Source organism: Taudactylus pleione, unplaced genomic scaffold (genome assembly GCF_031769625.1).
Source record: "Taudactylus pleione unplaced genomic scaffold, aTauple2 ptg000488l, whole genome shotgun sequence".
Lineage (NCBI taxonomy): Eukaryota > Metazoa > Chordata > Amphibia > Anura > Myobatrachidae > Taudactylus > Taudactylus pleione.
Window position 1 is genome coordinate 481,841 of NW_028284890.1, and position 18,160 is coordinate 500,000.

At 47.1% G+C, this 18,160-nt stretch overlaps 1 protein-coding gene across 1 annotated transcript in view; it reads left to right on the plus strand.

Annotated features, from left to right (window-relative positions):
• The window catches only part of LOC148502617 (uncharacterized), a 311,881-nt gene that overhangs the window by 78,998 nt on the left and 214,723 nt on the right, over window positions 1-18,160 (plus strand). The window contains exons 13-14 of the mRNA XM_088449562.1: window positions 7,819-9,273; window positions 9,358-9,459. Coding sequence (XP_088305688.1) covers window positions 7,819-9,273; window positions 9,358-9,459 — 1,557 coding nt within the window. The remainder of the gene's footprint in view (window positions 1-7,818; window positions 9,274-9,357; window positions 9,460-18,160) is intronic.

The following is an 18,160-nucleotide window of genomic DNA, read 5'->3' on the forward strand; positions in this document are numbered from 1 at the left end:
CAACGGGGCTGTAGGAAAACCTATGATGAGTTTAAGAACTGGGGGGTTTAAAATAATTGTGGGAAAAGACGGGGATGGCAGCCAAAGTCTCCTAATTGCGGTCAAACCCAGGTTTGACTAGACCTGCCCAGAGGCGCAGAGTCTAACTCACTTGGTGGTTTTCTCCAGTGACCCCTCCAATTGGGATTTGGTTTTACGCTGCACCAAGTGAGCAGGTCGTGGCCCTCTGGACAGCTACCTGGGAGTGACAGAAGACTGAACTATATATATATATATATATATATATATATATACTAAGAATACAGTAACACAGGGGAATGGCTAGTACTGAAACACTGGGACTGGGTACTCTAAGATTTTCCGGAGACGTACTGAATGTGCAGGGATGAAATTATACTGCGACAGGAACAAGGTACACCAAGATGCCACTTGGTGGTGCACTGGAGGTGTAGACGGAACTTGTACTGAACACAGGGACGAAGTACACAAGGATGCCACTTGGGGGCGTATTGGAGGTGTAGCTGGAGACACTCAGGGTTAACTTGTATTGAAGTTGGAGACTGGATACACAGAGGTGCGACTTGAGACACTTGGGATGAACTTGTACTGAAGCACAGGGATGAAATACACAATGGTGCGTACTTTGGACACTATGATGTGTATTTAGTACACAGAGATGCGGCTTGAGACACTCGGGATGATCTTGCACTGAAGCACAGGGATGAAGTACACAATGGTGCATACTTTGTACACTATGGCATGTATTTAGTACACGAAGGTGCGGCTTGAGACACTCGGCATGATATTGTACTGAAGCACAGGGATGAAATACACAATGGTGCGTACTTTGTACACTATGGTGTGTATTTAGTACACAGAGGTGTGACTCCGGACACATCAGCAGATTACTAGAAAGTGTACACAGTGGCGAGTATTTGTACACAGGTGCGACTACGGACGCACCCGCAGAGTACTGGAAAGGATACACAGTGGGGCAACTTGAGACACACAGGATAAACTTGTACAGAATGTGGGTACTGAATACACAGAGATGTGACTGGAGACACACAGGAAGCCAGGAACTTGTACAGAACATGAGGACTGAATACACAGAGTTGTGATTGAAGACACACAGGAAGCCAGGAACTTGTACGGAACATGGGGACTGAATACACAGAGTTGTGATTGAAGACACACAAGAAACCAGGAAGACTGAAGAAAGAAATACGGCCTCTGGAACATAAGACGGTTGTCACAGGGAAAGACTATGTGCACTCATACAGCGATGATGAACAGCAACTTCCTGTGCAGGAGTCGGACCTAAACACCCCTAGGCAGCTGGTCATTGGATCATGAGATCAGCTGGGAGACTAGCAGGGTTGCCATTGGAGAAGATTGATCAGGTGAGATGAACCAACATGGCTGCACCCATGCCTGCTAACACAGGAGTCAGGAAGTCCAAACGGACCTCGGGGAAAATCCTCAGCCATTACCTACCACTACAACTGGCATCTGAACGCCTCGGAGCCTAGAAACACCAGTTTAGCAGTGAGTAAAGGCCGATCCCAGGCCGGATCCTGACAGTTCACAGGTAAATCCATCACCAGGATGTTCGGCTGAACAGTCGGTGGTGCCTGATTGGGCCAGTTCTATGGCGGATGCCATAGGGGAAGTACGTCACTTTCAGGAAAATTATATGACACCCTGTGCTTAAGCTCCTCTTTTGGCTGATCCCTTGGTAGAGCCCAGACGGGCCTAGAATATGGGAACGATGACTCACTCAGGTGGCGAAATCCCAAAATAAATTGGGGCCACAGCCATTCAAAAGTGGTCACATTCCTCTGTAGATTTTCCAGCTATTTCTTCACAGGAAGAAGGGGAATTGGATTATGATTGGGAGGACACCTCAAACTAGCGCAGTTACAGGGGGCGGCTATGCCAGAGACTAGCATAGTTACTGGGGGCGGCTATGCCAGAGACTAGCGCAGTTGCGGGGGCGGCTATGCCAGAGACTAGCGCAGTAAAAGGAGGCGGCTATGCCAGAGACTAGCGTAGTTACTGGGGGCGGCTATGCCAGAGTCTAGTGCAGTTACAGGAGGCGGCTATGCCAGAGACTAGCGCAGTTACAGGAGACTGCTATGCCAGAGACTAGCGCAGTTACAGGAGACGGCTATGCCAGAGACTAGCACAGTTACAGGAGGCGGCTATGCCAGAGTCTAGTGCAGTTACAGGAGGCGGCTATGCCAGAGACTAGCGCAGTTACAGGAGACTGCTATGCCAGAGACTAGCACAGTTACATGTGGCGGCTATGCCAGAGACTAGTGTAGTTAAAGGAGGCGGCTATGTCAGAGACTAGCGCAGTTACAGGTGGCGGCTATGCCAGAGACTAGTGCAGTTTCTTTTTTTAAACGTAAGAACAAACATGTTTTGGTTTTCCCAGAATTCTCTTATTTTGAGGAAATAGTAAAGGGATCCTGGTTAAAACTGAATTAAAAATGTCATATTCCGAAAAAATTTAAGTGTCTTTATCCTATTTCAGAATAGGATACCAACGAATGGGAAATACCACCCATGGTGGATGCTTCTATTGCTAGGTTGGTTAGGTTCCTCACTACTAAGAATGAGGCTGTTCTAAAATCTCTGTTCACCTTGTCAGGAGTATCGCTGCTGCCAATTCAGGCCAGCGCCTGGGTGATTGAGGCTATCTGTCCCTGGATGAATCGGATGATTACTGGTTTTGAATCCGGGGATGAATCTGAAGCGAACTCCTTGGTTGATCAGATTTCGGAAGCTCTAACCTATATAGATGACGCTTTATTAGATACTATTCAGATACAGTCTAATATTTCAGCCTTAGCTGTTTCTGCCAGGCGTTCGCTTGGCTCAAAACATGGAAGGCAGGCATAAAATCAAAACATGCTCTAGAGGCACTGTCTTTTGAAGGAAGGTCTTTGTTTGGTCCAGAATTATCAAAAAATATTTCACAGGTTACAGGAGGTAAAAGTCCTTACCTTCTTGTAACTACACCTAAAACAAAAACTCCTATGTTTTGTTCCTTTTGGAATGAAGGTAAGGGAAGATTTCAGGCTTTCCAAGGTGCACCTAGAGGTCTACAAAGAGGGACCTTTAGGGGACGAGGTGGTTCCGGCACCAGTCGACCTGCAGCTAAGCCAGCAGGGAGATCCACATGACTGTCATGGGACTGGGACCCGTCCTCTGGTGGGAAGTCGCTTACTCAAGTTCCAGGAAACTTGGATTCAATACAATCCCGATTTTTGGGTAAGTCATATAGTCACCAGGGGTTACATTTTGGATTTTGAGGGTCCTGTTCCAAGAAGGTTCTTTTCAACTCCTCCCTGTTGATGGTTGCAGAAAGGCGGCTCTCATGCAGGCAATTTCTGCGCTTTCCATTCCGGAGAAAGTATTCAATTTCCAGCACTACAAGTAGTTCTGTGGTTTTACTCTAATCTTCTCTTAGTAGACAAACCGGACGGGTCATTCCGACCCATTCTCAACTTCAGGGACTTAAATGTTTATCTTCACTTGGAGAAATTCAAGATGGAGTCAATAAGGTCATTCATTTGTTCTATTGTAAGAAGAAGATTTTCTGGCTTCCATAGATATCAAGGATGCCTACCTACCTCCATATTCCTATATGGCGGGATCATCAGCATCTTCTGCGGTTTGCAGTGCAGCATCAACATTTTCAGTTTCAGGCTCTGCCATTTGGTTTGGCCACCGCCCCCAGAGTCTTTATAATTATATTCCTACTCAGGAGAGAGGGATTATATGTGTCTGCTTATCTAAACTATTTGTTGCTAAGGGATCCCTTAATAGCTCTATTGAAACAACATATTCAGATTACTTTAGGCATGCTCCAGAGATTCGGCTGGATCATCAACTTTCCCAAATCAAATTTAATTCTATCTCAGAGGATGGTATTTTTGGGTCTTCTCTTCGACACTCAGTGTCACAGAGTGTTTCTGCCACAGGCAAAGATTCAGGATCTTCAATACAGAATAAGGACCATTTACAGATGTCTCATATCGGTTCTAAGGGCTATGCAGGTAATGAGGAAAATGGTAGCTTCATTAGAAGCTGTTCCTTTTGCCAGATTTCACGTCCGACCTCCACGGAACCAATTGTTTCATTGATGGATAAAACCAGACCCTCGATTAAACAATCAGATGTTCAGGCTATCTCTGCAAATCCGGCAGTCTCTCCGCTGGTAGTTACAGGATGCAAATCTGGACCAGGGTTGCCAATTGTCAGTAAAAGCCGTTGTCACCACAGATGCCAGCATTACAGGCTGGGGGGCAGTGGTTCTGTACAGACACTTGCAGGGTGTATGGTCTGCCCAGGAAACTGCTCTTCCTATCAATATACTGGAACTAAGGGCAATTCTATATGCATTGATTCAGGCTCAATGCTATTTAAAGAATTTACCAGTATGAATTCAGATAATGCCACAGCAGTTGCATACATAAACAAGCAGGGTGGCAAATGCAGCTGGCTGGCAATGAGGGAGGTTTCTCAGATTCTTCATTGAGCAGTAAATTGGGTTCCAACTATTTCAGCAGTTTACATTCCAGGGGTGGACAACTGGGAGGCAGACTTGTTAAGTCGCCACAGTGTGCAGGCAGGGGAATGGGAATTACACCAGGAGCTGTTTGCAGAAATAGTTGCCAGATGGAGATCTCCGGACATTGATTTAATGGTTTCTCCTCAACAAGAAACTGCCAAGGTTACGGATCTCAGTCCAGGGATCCTCAGGCATCTCTGGTGGATGCCATAATAGCACCTTGGCTGTTCCAGCTGGGATACATATTTCCTCCTCTGGTAATGGTACAAAGGGTAATTCCCCCAAATTTGACAGGTGGGCCGAAGGGTTATTATGGTGGTTCCAGATTGGCTGCGCCATCAGTGGTACATAATTCTATGAGACCTATTTGGGCTGCTGTGGGCAGATTGGTTGAAACCCACTAGCTTTGTCTTTTATTTAGACATTCCATTTTATCTGCCTCTGCGTCCAGAGCTGTTGCTTCAGGGCCCATGCCGTCACCCCAATTTGCATTGCTTGGCGGCATGGTTGTTGAATCCAAAATTCAGAGGACCAAAAGGTTTGCAGTGTCTGTGGTGAAAACCATGATACAGGCTTTTAAACCAGTTACTTCCCAGATTTATAATTTGATATGGAAGATATATATATTTCTTGGTGTAACCAACACAAGTTCACACCTGAAATATTCTGAGTATCTCACCTCTTGTCCTTTTTACAAGGGGGATTGGGTAAGGGTCTGAGATTGTCCTCTATTAATGGACAAAAGTCATCCCTGTCGATTCTGTTTCAAAGGAAATTGGCCACCATTCCAGAAGTTCAGACCTTCTTACATGGAGTTCTTCGCATGCAATCTCCTTATTTACCTCCAGTTCCTAATTGGGATTTGAATTTAGTTTTGGTACCATTGAGCCTTTGGAGTCTGTAGAATTGCGATATCTCACTCTGAAGGTGGTTTTCCTTTTGCCCATTTCCTCGGCCAGGTGGATATCGGAATTAGCGTCTCTTTCCTGTAAATCTCCGCTTATTATTTTTTTACGCACTAAAGCTTCCTTTCTGCCAAAGGTGGTATTGGCTTTCTGCCAGGATTCAGTGACTAGTGAAGCTTCTTCCTTATCACTGTTGGATGTGGTACGTGCGTTACGCATTTACTTGGACCGTACTGCGTCTTCGAGGTGTACGGAATCATTGTTGGTGTTGATTGATGCACCAGAGAGGCTGGCCTGCTTCAAAAGGGTCCATCACTAGATGGGTCACTTCTGCCATTAGGCAGGCATATTTGTTCTCGAATGTGACAGTTCCGGCCTCAACTCGATGCGTGCTGTCGGAGCCTCTTTTTTACCGCTTCCATACTTTTGGCGCAAGCGATGCCAGTGATGGGCGCAAAATTCTTATTTTTCAGTCCCACGATTCTGTAATATTTTGACAGGTAGAACAAATAAAAGAATTACCCCAGTGACCCATCTTTAAATTACACCCAACCACCTCAATATCTTTGGTTTATCACCCTAATGCAAGCCTGGCCAACGTGTGGCTCTCCAGCTGTATGAAACTATAACCCCCAGCATGCCCTGCCACAGTTTTGCTATTAGGGAATGCTAAAACTGGCAGGCAATGCTGGGATTTGTAGTTTCACAACAGCTGGAGAACCACAGGTTGACCAGGCCTGTCCTAATCAGTCACAGTGACTGGCTTATTACATATCGGCCTGCTGCACATAATAACGTGTCACAGTAACTGGCTTATTACATATCAGCCTGCTGCACATAATAACGTGTCACAGTGACTGGCTTATTACACATCAGCCTGCTGCATATAACGTGTCACAGTGACTGGGTTATTACATATCAGCCTGCTGCACATAATAACGTGTCATAGTGACTGGCTTATTACACATCAGCCTGCTGCTCATAATAGCGTGTCACAGTGACTGGCTTATTACATATCAGCCTGCTGCACATAATAACGTGTCACAGTAACTGGCTTATTACATATCAGCCTGCTGCACATAATAACGTGTCACAGTGACTGGCTTATTACATATCAGCCTGCTACACATAACGTGTCACATTGACTGGCTTATTACATATCAGCCTGCAGCACATAATAACGTGTCACTGTGACTGGCTTATTACATATCAGCCTGCTGCACATAATAACGTGTCACAGTGACTGGCTTATTACATATCAGCCTGCTGCACATAATAACGTGTCACAGTGACTGGCTTATTACATATCAGCCTGCTGCACATAATAACATGTCACAGTGACTGGCTTATTACATATCAGCCTGCTGCACATAATAACGTGTCACAGTGACTGGCTTATTACATATCAGCCTGCTGCACATAACATGTCACAGTGACTGGCTTATTACATATCGGCCTGCTGCACATAATAACGTGTCACAGTGACTGGCTTATTACATATCAGTCTTCTGCACACAATAACGTGTCACAGTGACTGGCTTATTACATATCAGCCTGCTGCTCATAATAACGTGTCACAGTGACTGGCTTATTACATATCAGCCTGCTGCACATAATAACGTGTCATAGTGACTGGCTTATTACATATCGATCTGCTGCACATAATAACGTGTCACAGTGACTGGGTTATTACATATCAGCCTGCTGCACATAATAACGTGTCACAGTGACTGGCTTATTACATATCAGCCTGCTGCACATAATAACGTGTCACAGTGACTGGCTTATTATATATCGACCTGCTGCACATAATAACTTATATTACCTAGCGTGAATGGGTCAAACAAAATAACTACATTTATTGAGATTGTTACACGTTCATATTAATTATCGCAAGCGGCAAACGATGTTTCGGAGCTGAAACATAACGGCAATGTTTGATCACTAATTACTAACCCAACATTTGCACAAATTATTTTATTTTAGCTGTTTTTATGTTTGTAATAGTAGGACAAATGGATTAAATAAATGATTACAAAATACATATATTATGTTATGTGGGAACATGTTCTGAATTAATTTTAATGCAAGTTCCAATAAAATGTAAATTTTGGTAAAGTAAAATATATGATCTTTAGTGCATCACTCAGCAAAGCTCCCCTTGTCTCCTTTCTTCTCCTGTATTATATTTATTAGTGTGAGCAGTACCAGCCCAAAGTGTTCTGCATTAGGTTGTACAAAGCACAAACCTATGGGAATAGGGGTGAGATAAATAGTGATTAATGACACCTTTGTTGTGATATTCTTGGTTAACAATTTTATTTCTACTAGATGGACCCAATTCAAGGAATACTTTGGAGGAGAATCTCGCGTGGTCTCCTCATTTGAAATTAGAAGATAGGAACATCACACGTGAGTCTCCAGAAGAAAACCACGTTACCCTAAATATACATCCAGCACTTCACAGTGCAGATATATCATCCGATCCCTCTATTCTTGGGGAATGTTCTCCTGGTAACTCTCATATTGCTTCACAAACTACAGATCATGGCAGTGATACAATAATGTCCTCTTCTAAATTTCAGAATTGTTTTACAGCTAACCTAGTTGAGACTAGTCACACAGGTGATAGGCCATTTTCATGCTCTGAGTGTGGGAAATGTTTTACTCTGAAATCACATCTTGTTGCACATCAGAGACGTCACACAGCTGAGAGGCCATTTCCATGTTCTGAGTGTGGGAAATGTTTTACTCTGAAATTATATCTTCTTAGACATGAGAGACGTCACAAAGGTGAGAGGCCATTTCCATGTTCTGAATGTGGGAAATGTTTTTCACTAAAATCATATCTTGTTAGACATCAGAGAAGTCACACAGGTGAGAAACCATATCCATGCTCTGAGTGTGGGAAATGTTTTGCACACAAGCAAGGTCTTGTTATTCATGAGAGAAGTCACACAGGTGAGCTGCCATTTCCTTGTTCTGAGTGCGGGAAATGTTTCCCACGAAAATCAGATCTTGTTATACATGAAAGAAGTCACACAGGTGAGAATCCATTTCCATGCTCTGAGTGTGAGAAATGCTTTGCACAGAAATCATATCTTGTTGCACATCAGAGAACTCACACAGGTGAAAAACCATTTCCATGCTCTCAGTGTGAGAAATGTTTTATCAGCAAATCATCTTTTGTTATACATGAAAGAGTCCACACAGGTGAGAAACCATTTCCATGCTCTGTGTGTGGGAAATGTTTTATCAGCAAATCATCTCTTGTTATACATGAAAGAGTCCACACAGGTGAGAAACCATTTCCATGCTCTGAGTGTGGAAAACGTTTCAAAAATAAATCCGATCTTGTTGCACATCAGAGAAGTCACACAGGTGAAAAACAATTTCCATGTTCTGAGTGTGGGAAAAGTTTTACACAGGAATCACAGTTGATTATACATCAGAGAAGTCACACGGGTGAGAAACCATTTCCATGCTCTGAGTGTGGAAAATGTTTTTCAAACCAGTCATCTCTTGCTAGACATAAGAAAAGAAGTCACACAAGTGAGAGGCCATTTCTATGCTCTGAGTGTGGGAAATGTTTTTCACATAAATCACATCTTGTTCAACATCAGAGAAGTCACACAGGTGAGAAACCATTTCCATGTTCTGAGTGTGGGAAAAGTTTCCTACGAAAATCAGATCTTGTTATACATGAGAGAAGTCACACGGGTGAGAAGCCATTTCAGTGTTCTGAGTGTGGAAAATGTTATACACATAAATCACCTCTTGTTATACATAAGAGAAGTCACATGAATGAGAAGCCATTTCAATGTTCTGAGTGTGGGAAATGTTTTATACAGAGATCAGATTGTGTTAGACATCAGAAAACACACACAGGTGAGAAGCCATTTCCATGTTCTGAGTGTGGGAAATGTTTTATACGGAAATCAGATCTTGTTAAACATCAGAGAAGTCATACAGGTGAGAAACCATTTCCATGTTCTAAGTGTGGGAAATGTTTTTCACAATCATCTGATCTTATTAAACATCAGAGAAGTCACAGGTGAGAACCAGCTGTTGTAAGGCATGAGAAAGTCACAGTTTAATTTCCTTAATTGGTAGACTTGAAACGAGCATGTATTAAAATGTCAAATTTAAGATAACTAATTACATTATTTGTTTATATAGCACTTTTCTCCTAATAGGATTTCAAACACTTTGCATATTTGTATAAGGTGAGGCAGCCATCTTGGATGTGCTCCGTTGCTATTCTGAGTAATCAGTTACATCAGTCCATGCCCCTGTTGGAGCTTACAATGTAATTCCTCATCACACACCAGGTTCCATTTTTATCAAAAGCCACTTAACCTACCAGTCTGCCTATGAGGTTTGTGAGAGGAAGCCAGAGTTACTAGTGGAAACACAATCAAGGAGAGAACATATAAACTCCACACAAATATGGCCTTAGGAATAGTACCTTACACCCCAGCACTATGATGCAACAATTCTAACCACTATGCATAGTAAAAATGCTTTTTGTTTTTAAATGGAATAAAAACAATGAAATGTACAGAGTCTACTCACACAGGGTATTTATAGCACTGAGTTATGGAGGGCATTCAAAGTTCCCATCACACAGTATATTAACATGGTATAAAATTACTTTCTACTTCAGGGTCCATAGGGGGTCCACAGGGTTGACCTTGGGGTTATAGCTGGATCAGGATCCATGGGCACCACACAGTTAAGCTTTTAGCTCCCAGGATGCACTTGGGTCCTTCTCTATACCCCGCCCCCGAGCCACAGGCACCTCAGTGTAAGTTGGTGCCCGGCCAGAGTCGGTCACCGCGCAGGGGGGCTGCAGGAGCAGCCCCCAGAAGCTTTTTATTTTAGATATTTATTTTATTCCTACAGATGGCAGCGAAGGGCTGTCTATACAGACGCCCACGTTGCCGCTCTGATCCCCGACTGGCGCCGCGACGCCTGTACTGATCTGGGGATCGCGGCGGGAGGACAGAGTCCGTACTAGCCGGACTCTGTCTACCTCCCAGGACTGCTGCCGGAGTCGCCGGGGATTCAGGTAAGCCGCGCGTCGCTGGCTAGTGGCGGCGCGCGGAATGCCTTAAAATGCAGTCCTTTAGCCTCCGGTCCTGGGGACAGACCGGAGGCTGCTGGCAGTGGCGGTGGGCCCCCCCCATAACCCGTGGGACCACTAGACCACCAGGGATAACAGGCAAGCGGGAAGCCAGCATCCCTGGGGTTATGGCCAGCCAGGGGAGGAAGCCTTCCCTGTTCAGCGGCTCCTCCCCTCAGCTCATCGCGCCTTTCAGCACGCAGTCTGGCGTCGCTGATCTGCAGACTCTTCGGCCACTCCTCCTCTGAGGTCTCTGGGGGCCATTTTCTCACAGTGGCAGCGCAGATCTCAGGGAGCACGCGGACCGGTCCCCCTGTGTACCTCTCCCCTGATTTAAGGACAGTGTACACAGCACTATAGCCCTCCCAGACACTGAATCTGGGAGGTTGATTGTAGTGGAAAGGTGCAGTGAGTATATCTTCTCTGCATGGTATGTGACTTTTGCTAGTGCTGCCTGTCTGTGCTTATTTTCCACTTACTGTCAGCTTATACCTGTCCCTTTGCTTCTCCTACAAGCCCTGCAGGTGTGTGGGGGAAGGGTGTTTCTACTGACCTCACTTATATAGATCACGTATTTGTGTGGTTCGTCACATACAGTTGTGTTCGACACAGTGCCATATTGTGGGCTGTTGTTCAACACCGGTGAGTGCGTTTACTTCTGCCCTGTTGCCAGATATATAATATATTCTGTCATGTCAGACGAGGAGGTTGAGCGCTCAGTGGCTCCGGCGTTGGCCTCCTGCGGACGCTGTTCTGCAGGAGTGGATAGGGAGGTTTTGTCACAGGATGGCCTGTGTAGTCGGTGCCAGGTGGCTCCTGGCCCATCCAAACCTTCTGTGACGCAGGAACCACCATGGGCGATGTTTTCTCAAGTGCTGGTGTCTATCGCGGACCGTCTGTCGGTCCCGACTGCTCTCCCTACTAGGGCGTTACCCCAGCCGACCATTCCCCGGGTGTCCCGCAGTTATTGTGGAGTCCTCCTGGGTCTCAGTCTGTGGGTCCCTATGCGGGGTTGCCTATGTATATACAGGCTTCCCCTGTGCCGCAGCAGCCTGTGGTACCTTTTCAGGCCCCTATGGCGACTCCTCCACCCTGGGTGGATGTGTTCTCCAACTCCGTGCAAAATTTGGCTGCCGCATCCTCGGCTTTTCAGTCAATGTTGCAGACTGACATGCCTTCCAGGGTTTCAAAACGCCCACTTATGGCGCGGGCGGCTCAGGTTTCGGACTCAGAGGGTTCCTCAGATGATGGGGAGGTCCCTGATGACACTGACTCGGACGCCTCGGGCCAGGAAGTGGATACCAAGTCATCCATTAATGTGCGAGCACTGGTTAGGGCGGTGCGAGCTATTCTTCTTATAGAGGATGAGGCACCGGTTCCTAAGTCGAAGTTTCCTAGTTTCAAGAAAACTAAGGTGGCTTCTGCGGTGTTTCCCCTGTCGGATCAGTTGACGGATCATATGGCAGTAGCTTGGCAGGCGCCCAGTAAGAGGTTCCTTCCTCAGAAGCGGTTGACTTATTATCCCTTCCCTGAGGCACATTGTAAAAAATGGGAAACTCCACCGGCGGTGGATTCCCATGTCACCCGTTTAACTCGGGGTGCTACCTTACCATTACCGTCGATATCCTCGCTGAAGGACCCCATGGACAGGAAAGTTGAAACTTGCTTAAAGTCTATTTACTCCCTCTCCGGGGCGGTGGCCCGACCGTCCATGGCCATCTCCTGGGTGGCCAAGGCCATTGAGGGGTGGGCCAATACATTGGAAGATACCTTCCTGGACGACGCTCCGGATGTCCAGAGGGCGTTGTTGGGACAGATGAGGGACGCTGCTTCTTACATTGGGGAAGCTTCTTTAGATGCTAGTCTGCTGACTTTGCGGGTTTCGGCTGCAGCGGTGTCTGCCCGCCGATCCTTATGGTTGCGGTCCTGGAGAGCGGACTCTGATTCAGAGAAAGGCCTGGAGGCCTTACCTTTCAATGGGGAATTACTATTTGGTCCGGACTTGGACAAAATAGTGGATACCCTGGCTAAATCCAAGTCGGCTTTCCTCCCTTCGGCGGCACTGCCTGCTAAGGTTCGGAGTTCGGCTTTTCGTTCCTTTCGGGTGCAGGGTAAGGCAAAAGGTCAGTCCTTCGCGAGACAGTCTGCGAGTAAGAATGCCTCTAAACCCAAGAAGCAAGCCTGGAGTGCTCGGCGCCCTTCTTCCAAGCAGGAAGATAAACCTGCGGCCTGATGGGACGGGCCTCCCTCTGGGGGACCTCAGAGTGGGAGGCCGACTTCTATTTACCCAGTGCTGGCACAATACCACCACGGATGCCTGGGTTCGAGAAGTGGTCTCCCAGGGGTACGCCCTGTCTTTTCGGCACAGACCACCCCACCAGTTTTTCTGCACCAGTCCTTCTCAGGACAAGACCAAGGCGTTACAGATTCAGGAGGCTATAGAGTCCTTGCTGAAAGCAGGGGTCGTTGTTCCCGTTCCTCAATCACAACGAGGGACGGGGTATTATTCGTCTCTGTTTCTGGTGCAGAAACCCAATGGTTCTCATCGCCCTATCCTCAACTTGAAGTCTCTGAACAAATTCCTCAGAGTTCCCAAGTTCAGGATGGAAACGTTACGCTCCATCATTCTGGCGATGGAACCGGGGGATTACATGGTGTCCCTGGATATCCAGGACGCCTACCTCCATGTTCCGATAGCACTTTCGCACCAGCAGTATCTGAGGTTCGCTATCCTTCAACACCACTATCAGTTCCGAGCGCTACCCTTTGGTCTCTCCACTGCACCGAGGGTGTTCACGAAGATTATGGCGGTCATGGCCGCACGTCTTCGGAACCAGAATGTACAGCTGCTGCCGTATCTGGATGACCTCCTGTTGCTGGCGAGCTCCCCGGAGGTACTGCTTCAACATCTCCACCTGACGATCGCTTGCCTGCAAGCACACGAGTGGTTGATAAATTGGAAAAAGTCCTCCCTGATTCCATCACAGCGGATGGTTCATTTGGGAGCCCTGCTGGATTCGCGTCAGCAAAGGATTTTTCTGACTCCGGAGAAGTCGCCTCCCTACAGCTGCGGATACGCAGTTGCCTGAGCAGTCGCCGCCTGTCGGTGCATTCGGCTATGAGAGTTCTTGGCTCCATGGTGTCGACATTCGACATGGTGGAATTTGCCCAGTTCCATTCCCGGCCCCTGCAGGGGCTGATTCTATCGGAATGGAACGGGTTACCTCACCGGAGCCGCTCTCAGGTGCTGGTGTTGTCTCCGGAGGTTCGGCAATCTTTGGCTTGGTGGCTTCAGACAGCTCATCTGGTCGAGGGGCGCCCCTTTTGGATCCCGGACTGGGTCCTGCTCACGACGGGTGCCAGTCTCCGGGGTTGGGGGGCAGTGACCGGTTCATTGTCTCTCCAGGGTCGTTGGTCTGCGGAAGAAGCACTTCTCCCCATCAACATCCTGGAACTGCGGGCAGTATACAGGGCCCTGCAGTCGTCCGGTCCCGCTCTTCACGGAAGGGCAGTACAGGTGCAGTTCGACAACGCCACCGCGGTGGCGTATATCAACCACCAAGGAGGAACTCGCAGTCGGGCAGCGATGTCGGAGGTGCCTCGCATCCTGACTTGGGCGGAGTGTCACATTCCAGCGATCTCGGCGGTCTTCATCCCCGGAGTCCTCAATTGGGAAGCGGACTTCCTCAGCCGTCACGACGTGCATCCCGGGGAATGGTCGCTTCACCCAGAGGTGTTTCAGCTACTCGTGGACAGGTGGGGACTGCCGGAGCTGGACTTGATGGCCTCCCGTCACAATCACAAGTTGCCCGGGTCAAGGACAAGAGACGCAGGCGCAAGTCTGGTGGACGCGCTGTCGGTGAAATGGATGTTTCACCTGGCGTATCTGTTTCCTCCGATATCACTACTTCCTCGGGTTCTGCGGAAATTCAAGCAGGACGGCGGTACGCACGTGCTGGTAGCTCCGACGTGGCCCAGACGTCCTTGGTAGTCCAATCTCAGGAGCCTCTCCATCGACGCTCCGTACCTTCTTCCTCAGCGTCGGGACCTGTTGTCTCAGGGGCCCTGCCTTTACCCGGATCTGGGTCGGCTGTCTTTGATGGCGTGGCTCTTGAGACAGCCGTCTTGAGGTCTCGGGGCTTCTCCAGTTCGGTTATTGGTACCATGCTCAGGGCACGCAAGCCTGCTTCAGCACGGATTTATCACAGGGTGTGGCACACTTACTTTCAGTGGTGTGAGTCCAGACATTATGATCCTCAGGTGTTCCGAGTTTCTAGGATCTTGGAATTTCTTCAATCAGGATTGGACCTCGGCTTACGCCTTGCATCTCTGAAGGTTCATGTGTCCGCCTTGTCCGTGTGGTTTCAACAGTGGATTGCATTACTGCCGGATGTTCACACCTTTTTCCAAGGTGTTCTCAGGATCCAGCCTCCCTTTGTGCCTCCTGTGGCTCCTTGGGACTTGGCGGTGGTTCTACGGGTCCTGCAGGGTCCTCCGTTTGAGGTGGTGGAGCTCAAGTGGCTGACGTTTAAGACTGTTTTTCTCCTGGCAATTGCTTCGGCCAGGAGGGTGTCTGAATTGGGGGCGCTTTCCTGATTTTTCACCAGGACAGCGGTGCTCCGCACTCGTCCTGAGTTTTTGCCCAAAGTGGTCTCGAAGTTCCACATTAATCAGGAACTTGTTGTGCCAGCTTTTCAGTCCCCTGATCTTTCAGCTGGTGAGACTTCCTTAGATGTGGTCCGGGCGCTTAGAATTTATGTGGACCGGACGGCTTCGGTTAGGAAGTCTGATTCCTTGTTTATCCTCTTTGGTTTTCACAAGAGGGGTTGGCCTGCCAACAAACAAACGTTAGCCCGTTGGCTTCGTTACGTTATTTGTGAGGCTTATGTACAGGAGAGTTTACCTGTGCCAGCCTCTGTTAAGGCTCATTCCACTCGTTCTGTGGGTCCCTCTTGGGCTGCTAGACGTGGCGCCTCTGCTGTTCAGCTGTGTAAGGTGGCCACTTGGTCTTCAATTCAAACGTTTTTGAGGTTCTATGCGTTTGACACTTTCGCCTCTCAGGATGCATCCTTTGGGCGCCGGGTGCTCCTTTCAGCACAGGAGCGTCCCCGCCCTTAGTTGAACTGCTTTGGGATATCCCCAAGGTCAACCCTGTGGACCCCCTATGGACCCTGAAGTAGAAAACAAGAGATATGGTAAGAACTTACCTTTGTTATCTCTGTTTCTACGAAGTCCATAGGGTCCACAGGGCGCCCGCCCTGACGCACCTGGCTTCAAATGGGCTGTGTGGCTGGTCACTGGTTTTCCGTCTCCCATTTCTGTGAGTATGGTTTCTTGTGTGTTCCAGTCTTCCTTCTCTCTGTTCCATACTCTCCTCCGGCCTAGGCTGCTTACCAACTGAGGTGCCTGTGGCTCGGGGGCGGGGTATAGGGAAGGACCCAAGTGCATCCTGGGAGCTAAAAGCTTAACTGTGTGGTGCCCATGGATCCTGATCCAGCTATAACCCCAAGGTCAACCCTGTGGACCCTATGGACTTCGTAGAAACAGAGATAACAAAGGTAAGTTCTTACCATATCTCTTGTTATTCACATATATAAATGACATGTTATCAACCAGACTGGAAGATATGAAGCATGTGTGAAATGTATTGCAGTTTCCTTATCCTGTTATACACCCGTAGCAGAAACCTGTAGGTCCTGCTCTCTGTGGGATTACAGCTGTCATAGAATGATGCATTGACACCACAAGCTCTGTAGTACTGTGTAGATAGACATTGTCTGCACTAACCCCTCCAGCCATAATCTGCCGGCTATGGAGCCTTGTGATGGCTTGTGCTGGAAGAGCCAGTTTCCATCTGAATGCATGACCTGAATGGGTGTAAATGATCTGCAAGGATAGTTACATAGTGTCTGCCAGTCAGTGATGTCTGCAGATGTATCAGGGATCAATGGTTGGTGTAATGGTCGGCATATCTTCCTCACAGCACTAAGGCCTTGGCTGTGATGCCCACCAGAGCCCTAACTGTGCAGTCTGTATATTCATCCCATACTTGTGTGCATTTCCTCCGGGTACTCTGGTTTCCAGCCACAATCCAATAATATACTGGTAGGTTATCTGTCTCCCGACAGAAGGTGCCCCTATTGTGTCTGTGTTTAATGTGGTAGAGAATATGGATTGTAAGCTCCACTGGGGCAGGGAATGTTGTGAAGGGCCAAATCTATGTGTGCTATATACTAACTGGTAATACAGAATAACCCCCCCACACACACCATAGCAGAGCAACGAACACCCTGGACTTTCCTTTGTTGCTTTGTAGTGTCCATTGCCTTGTGGGATTTTCCCATTCATCTGTATGATACAGTTGGAACCTCAACCCGTTAAACCAGGCTTCACATTTCCAGTGATCTTGTATGCAGTGGTGGTAATGAGCTCAGGCGGTGTGCAGAGCCTTGTGCCCTGGGGTCAGCAATATAGCCGGATTGGGGCATCAACTGTTATACCACATAGAAGAAAGGGAACGTTGCACTGTACAAATGCTGATATTTGTGGCTCCAGGATACATTATTGATGTTAGCTGCATCAATGTTGCATGCCGGGTGTATATTACAGTGTTGTCTATGGTCGCCCAGAGTATTTTGTCGGCCACGGTGGTGTTGCATGCTGGATGTCTTCCCTGATGTTGTGCACTCGTGATACACCATTGAAACATACACATAAAAATTTAAATTTCATCTTAATTTTGGAGATGGAGTCACCTATCAAGCTTTGTTCAAAGTCACTTATATCATGATGATACGCTGACATCTTCCTGCAAACTATATGTGAGTGCAGAGTCAGGGACTGAGCTAATTGGGACCTCCTGCTGTCCTATGATGATCTGTGCAAAGGCAGAGCAATCCTCTGTATAGTCTGGTCTGATCGCTATAGGAATATCATTTGCTCTCATTCATAACTATCAGTAACTGAGAGATCGGTATACATACACTGAGAGATCGATATACATATACCGAGAGAGCGGTATACGTACACCGAGAGATCTGTATATATTAGAGATTTTCCCACAAAATTCAGATTTTTCCCGCCAAAAATTGGGTCTCAGAAAGAGGCAAAATGTCATCTTTCATGGACTTTTGTCCAGGAATGATGATGTTTGTCAATGAAAGATGACGTTTTGCCTCTTTCTGATACCCGATTTGTGGTGGGAAAAATCTGAACTAATCCAAGCCTGCACATCCTTAGTATATATACACCGAGAGATCTGTATATATACACTGAGAGATCTGTATATATACACTACCTTTCACAAGAGGTTACACACCTCTATTTTCTATTTTTTATTTAATTTAAGTTCAGGGAATAACCTGGAATGGTACAAAGCTGATAAATGGTGGGGGGTAAAGAAAAATGTTTTGGTTAGCAAAAACTGAAATATATTGTGAATTTTGGAGTTATAAAAAGCCTTTTTCAGAGAAGAACTGATGGGCTTAAAACCTACAACTATTCTACAGCAATGATAAAGAGGCTGCCTCTACCACCAGCTACCGAGGG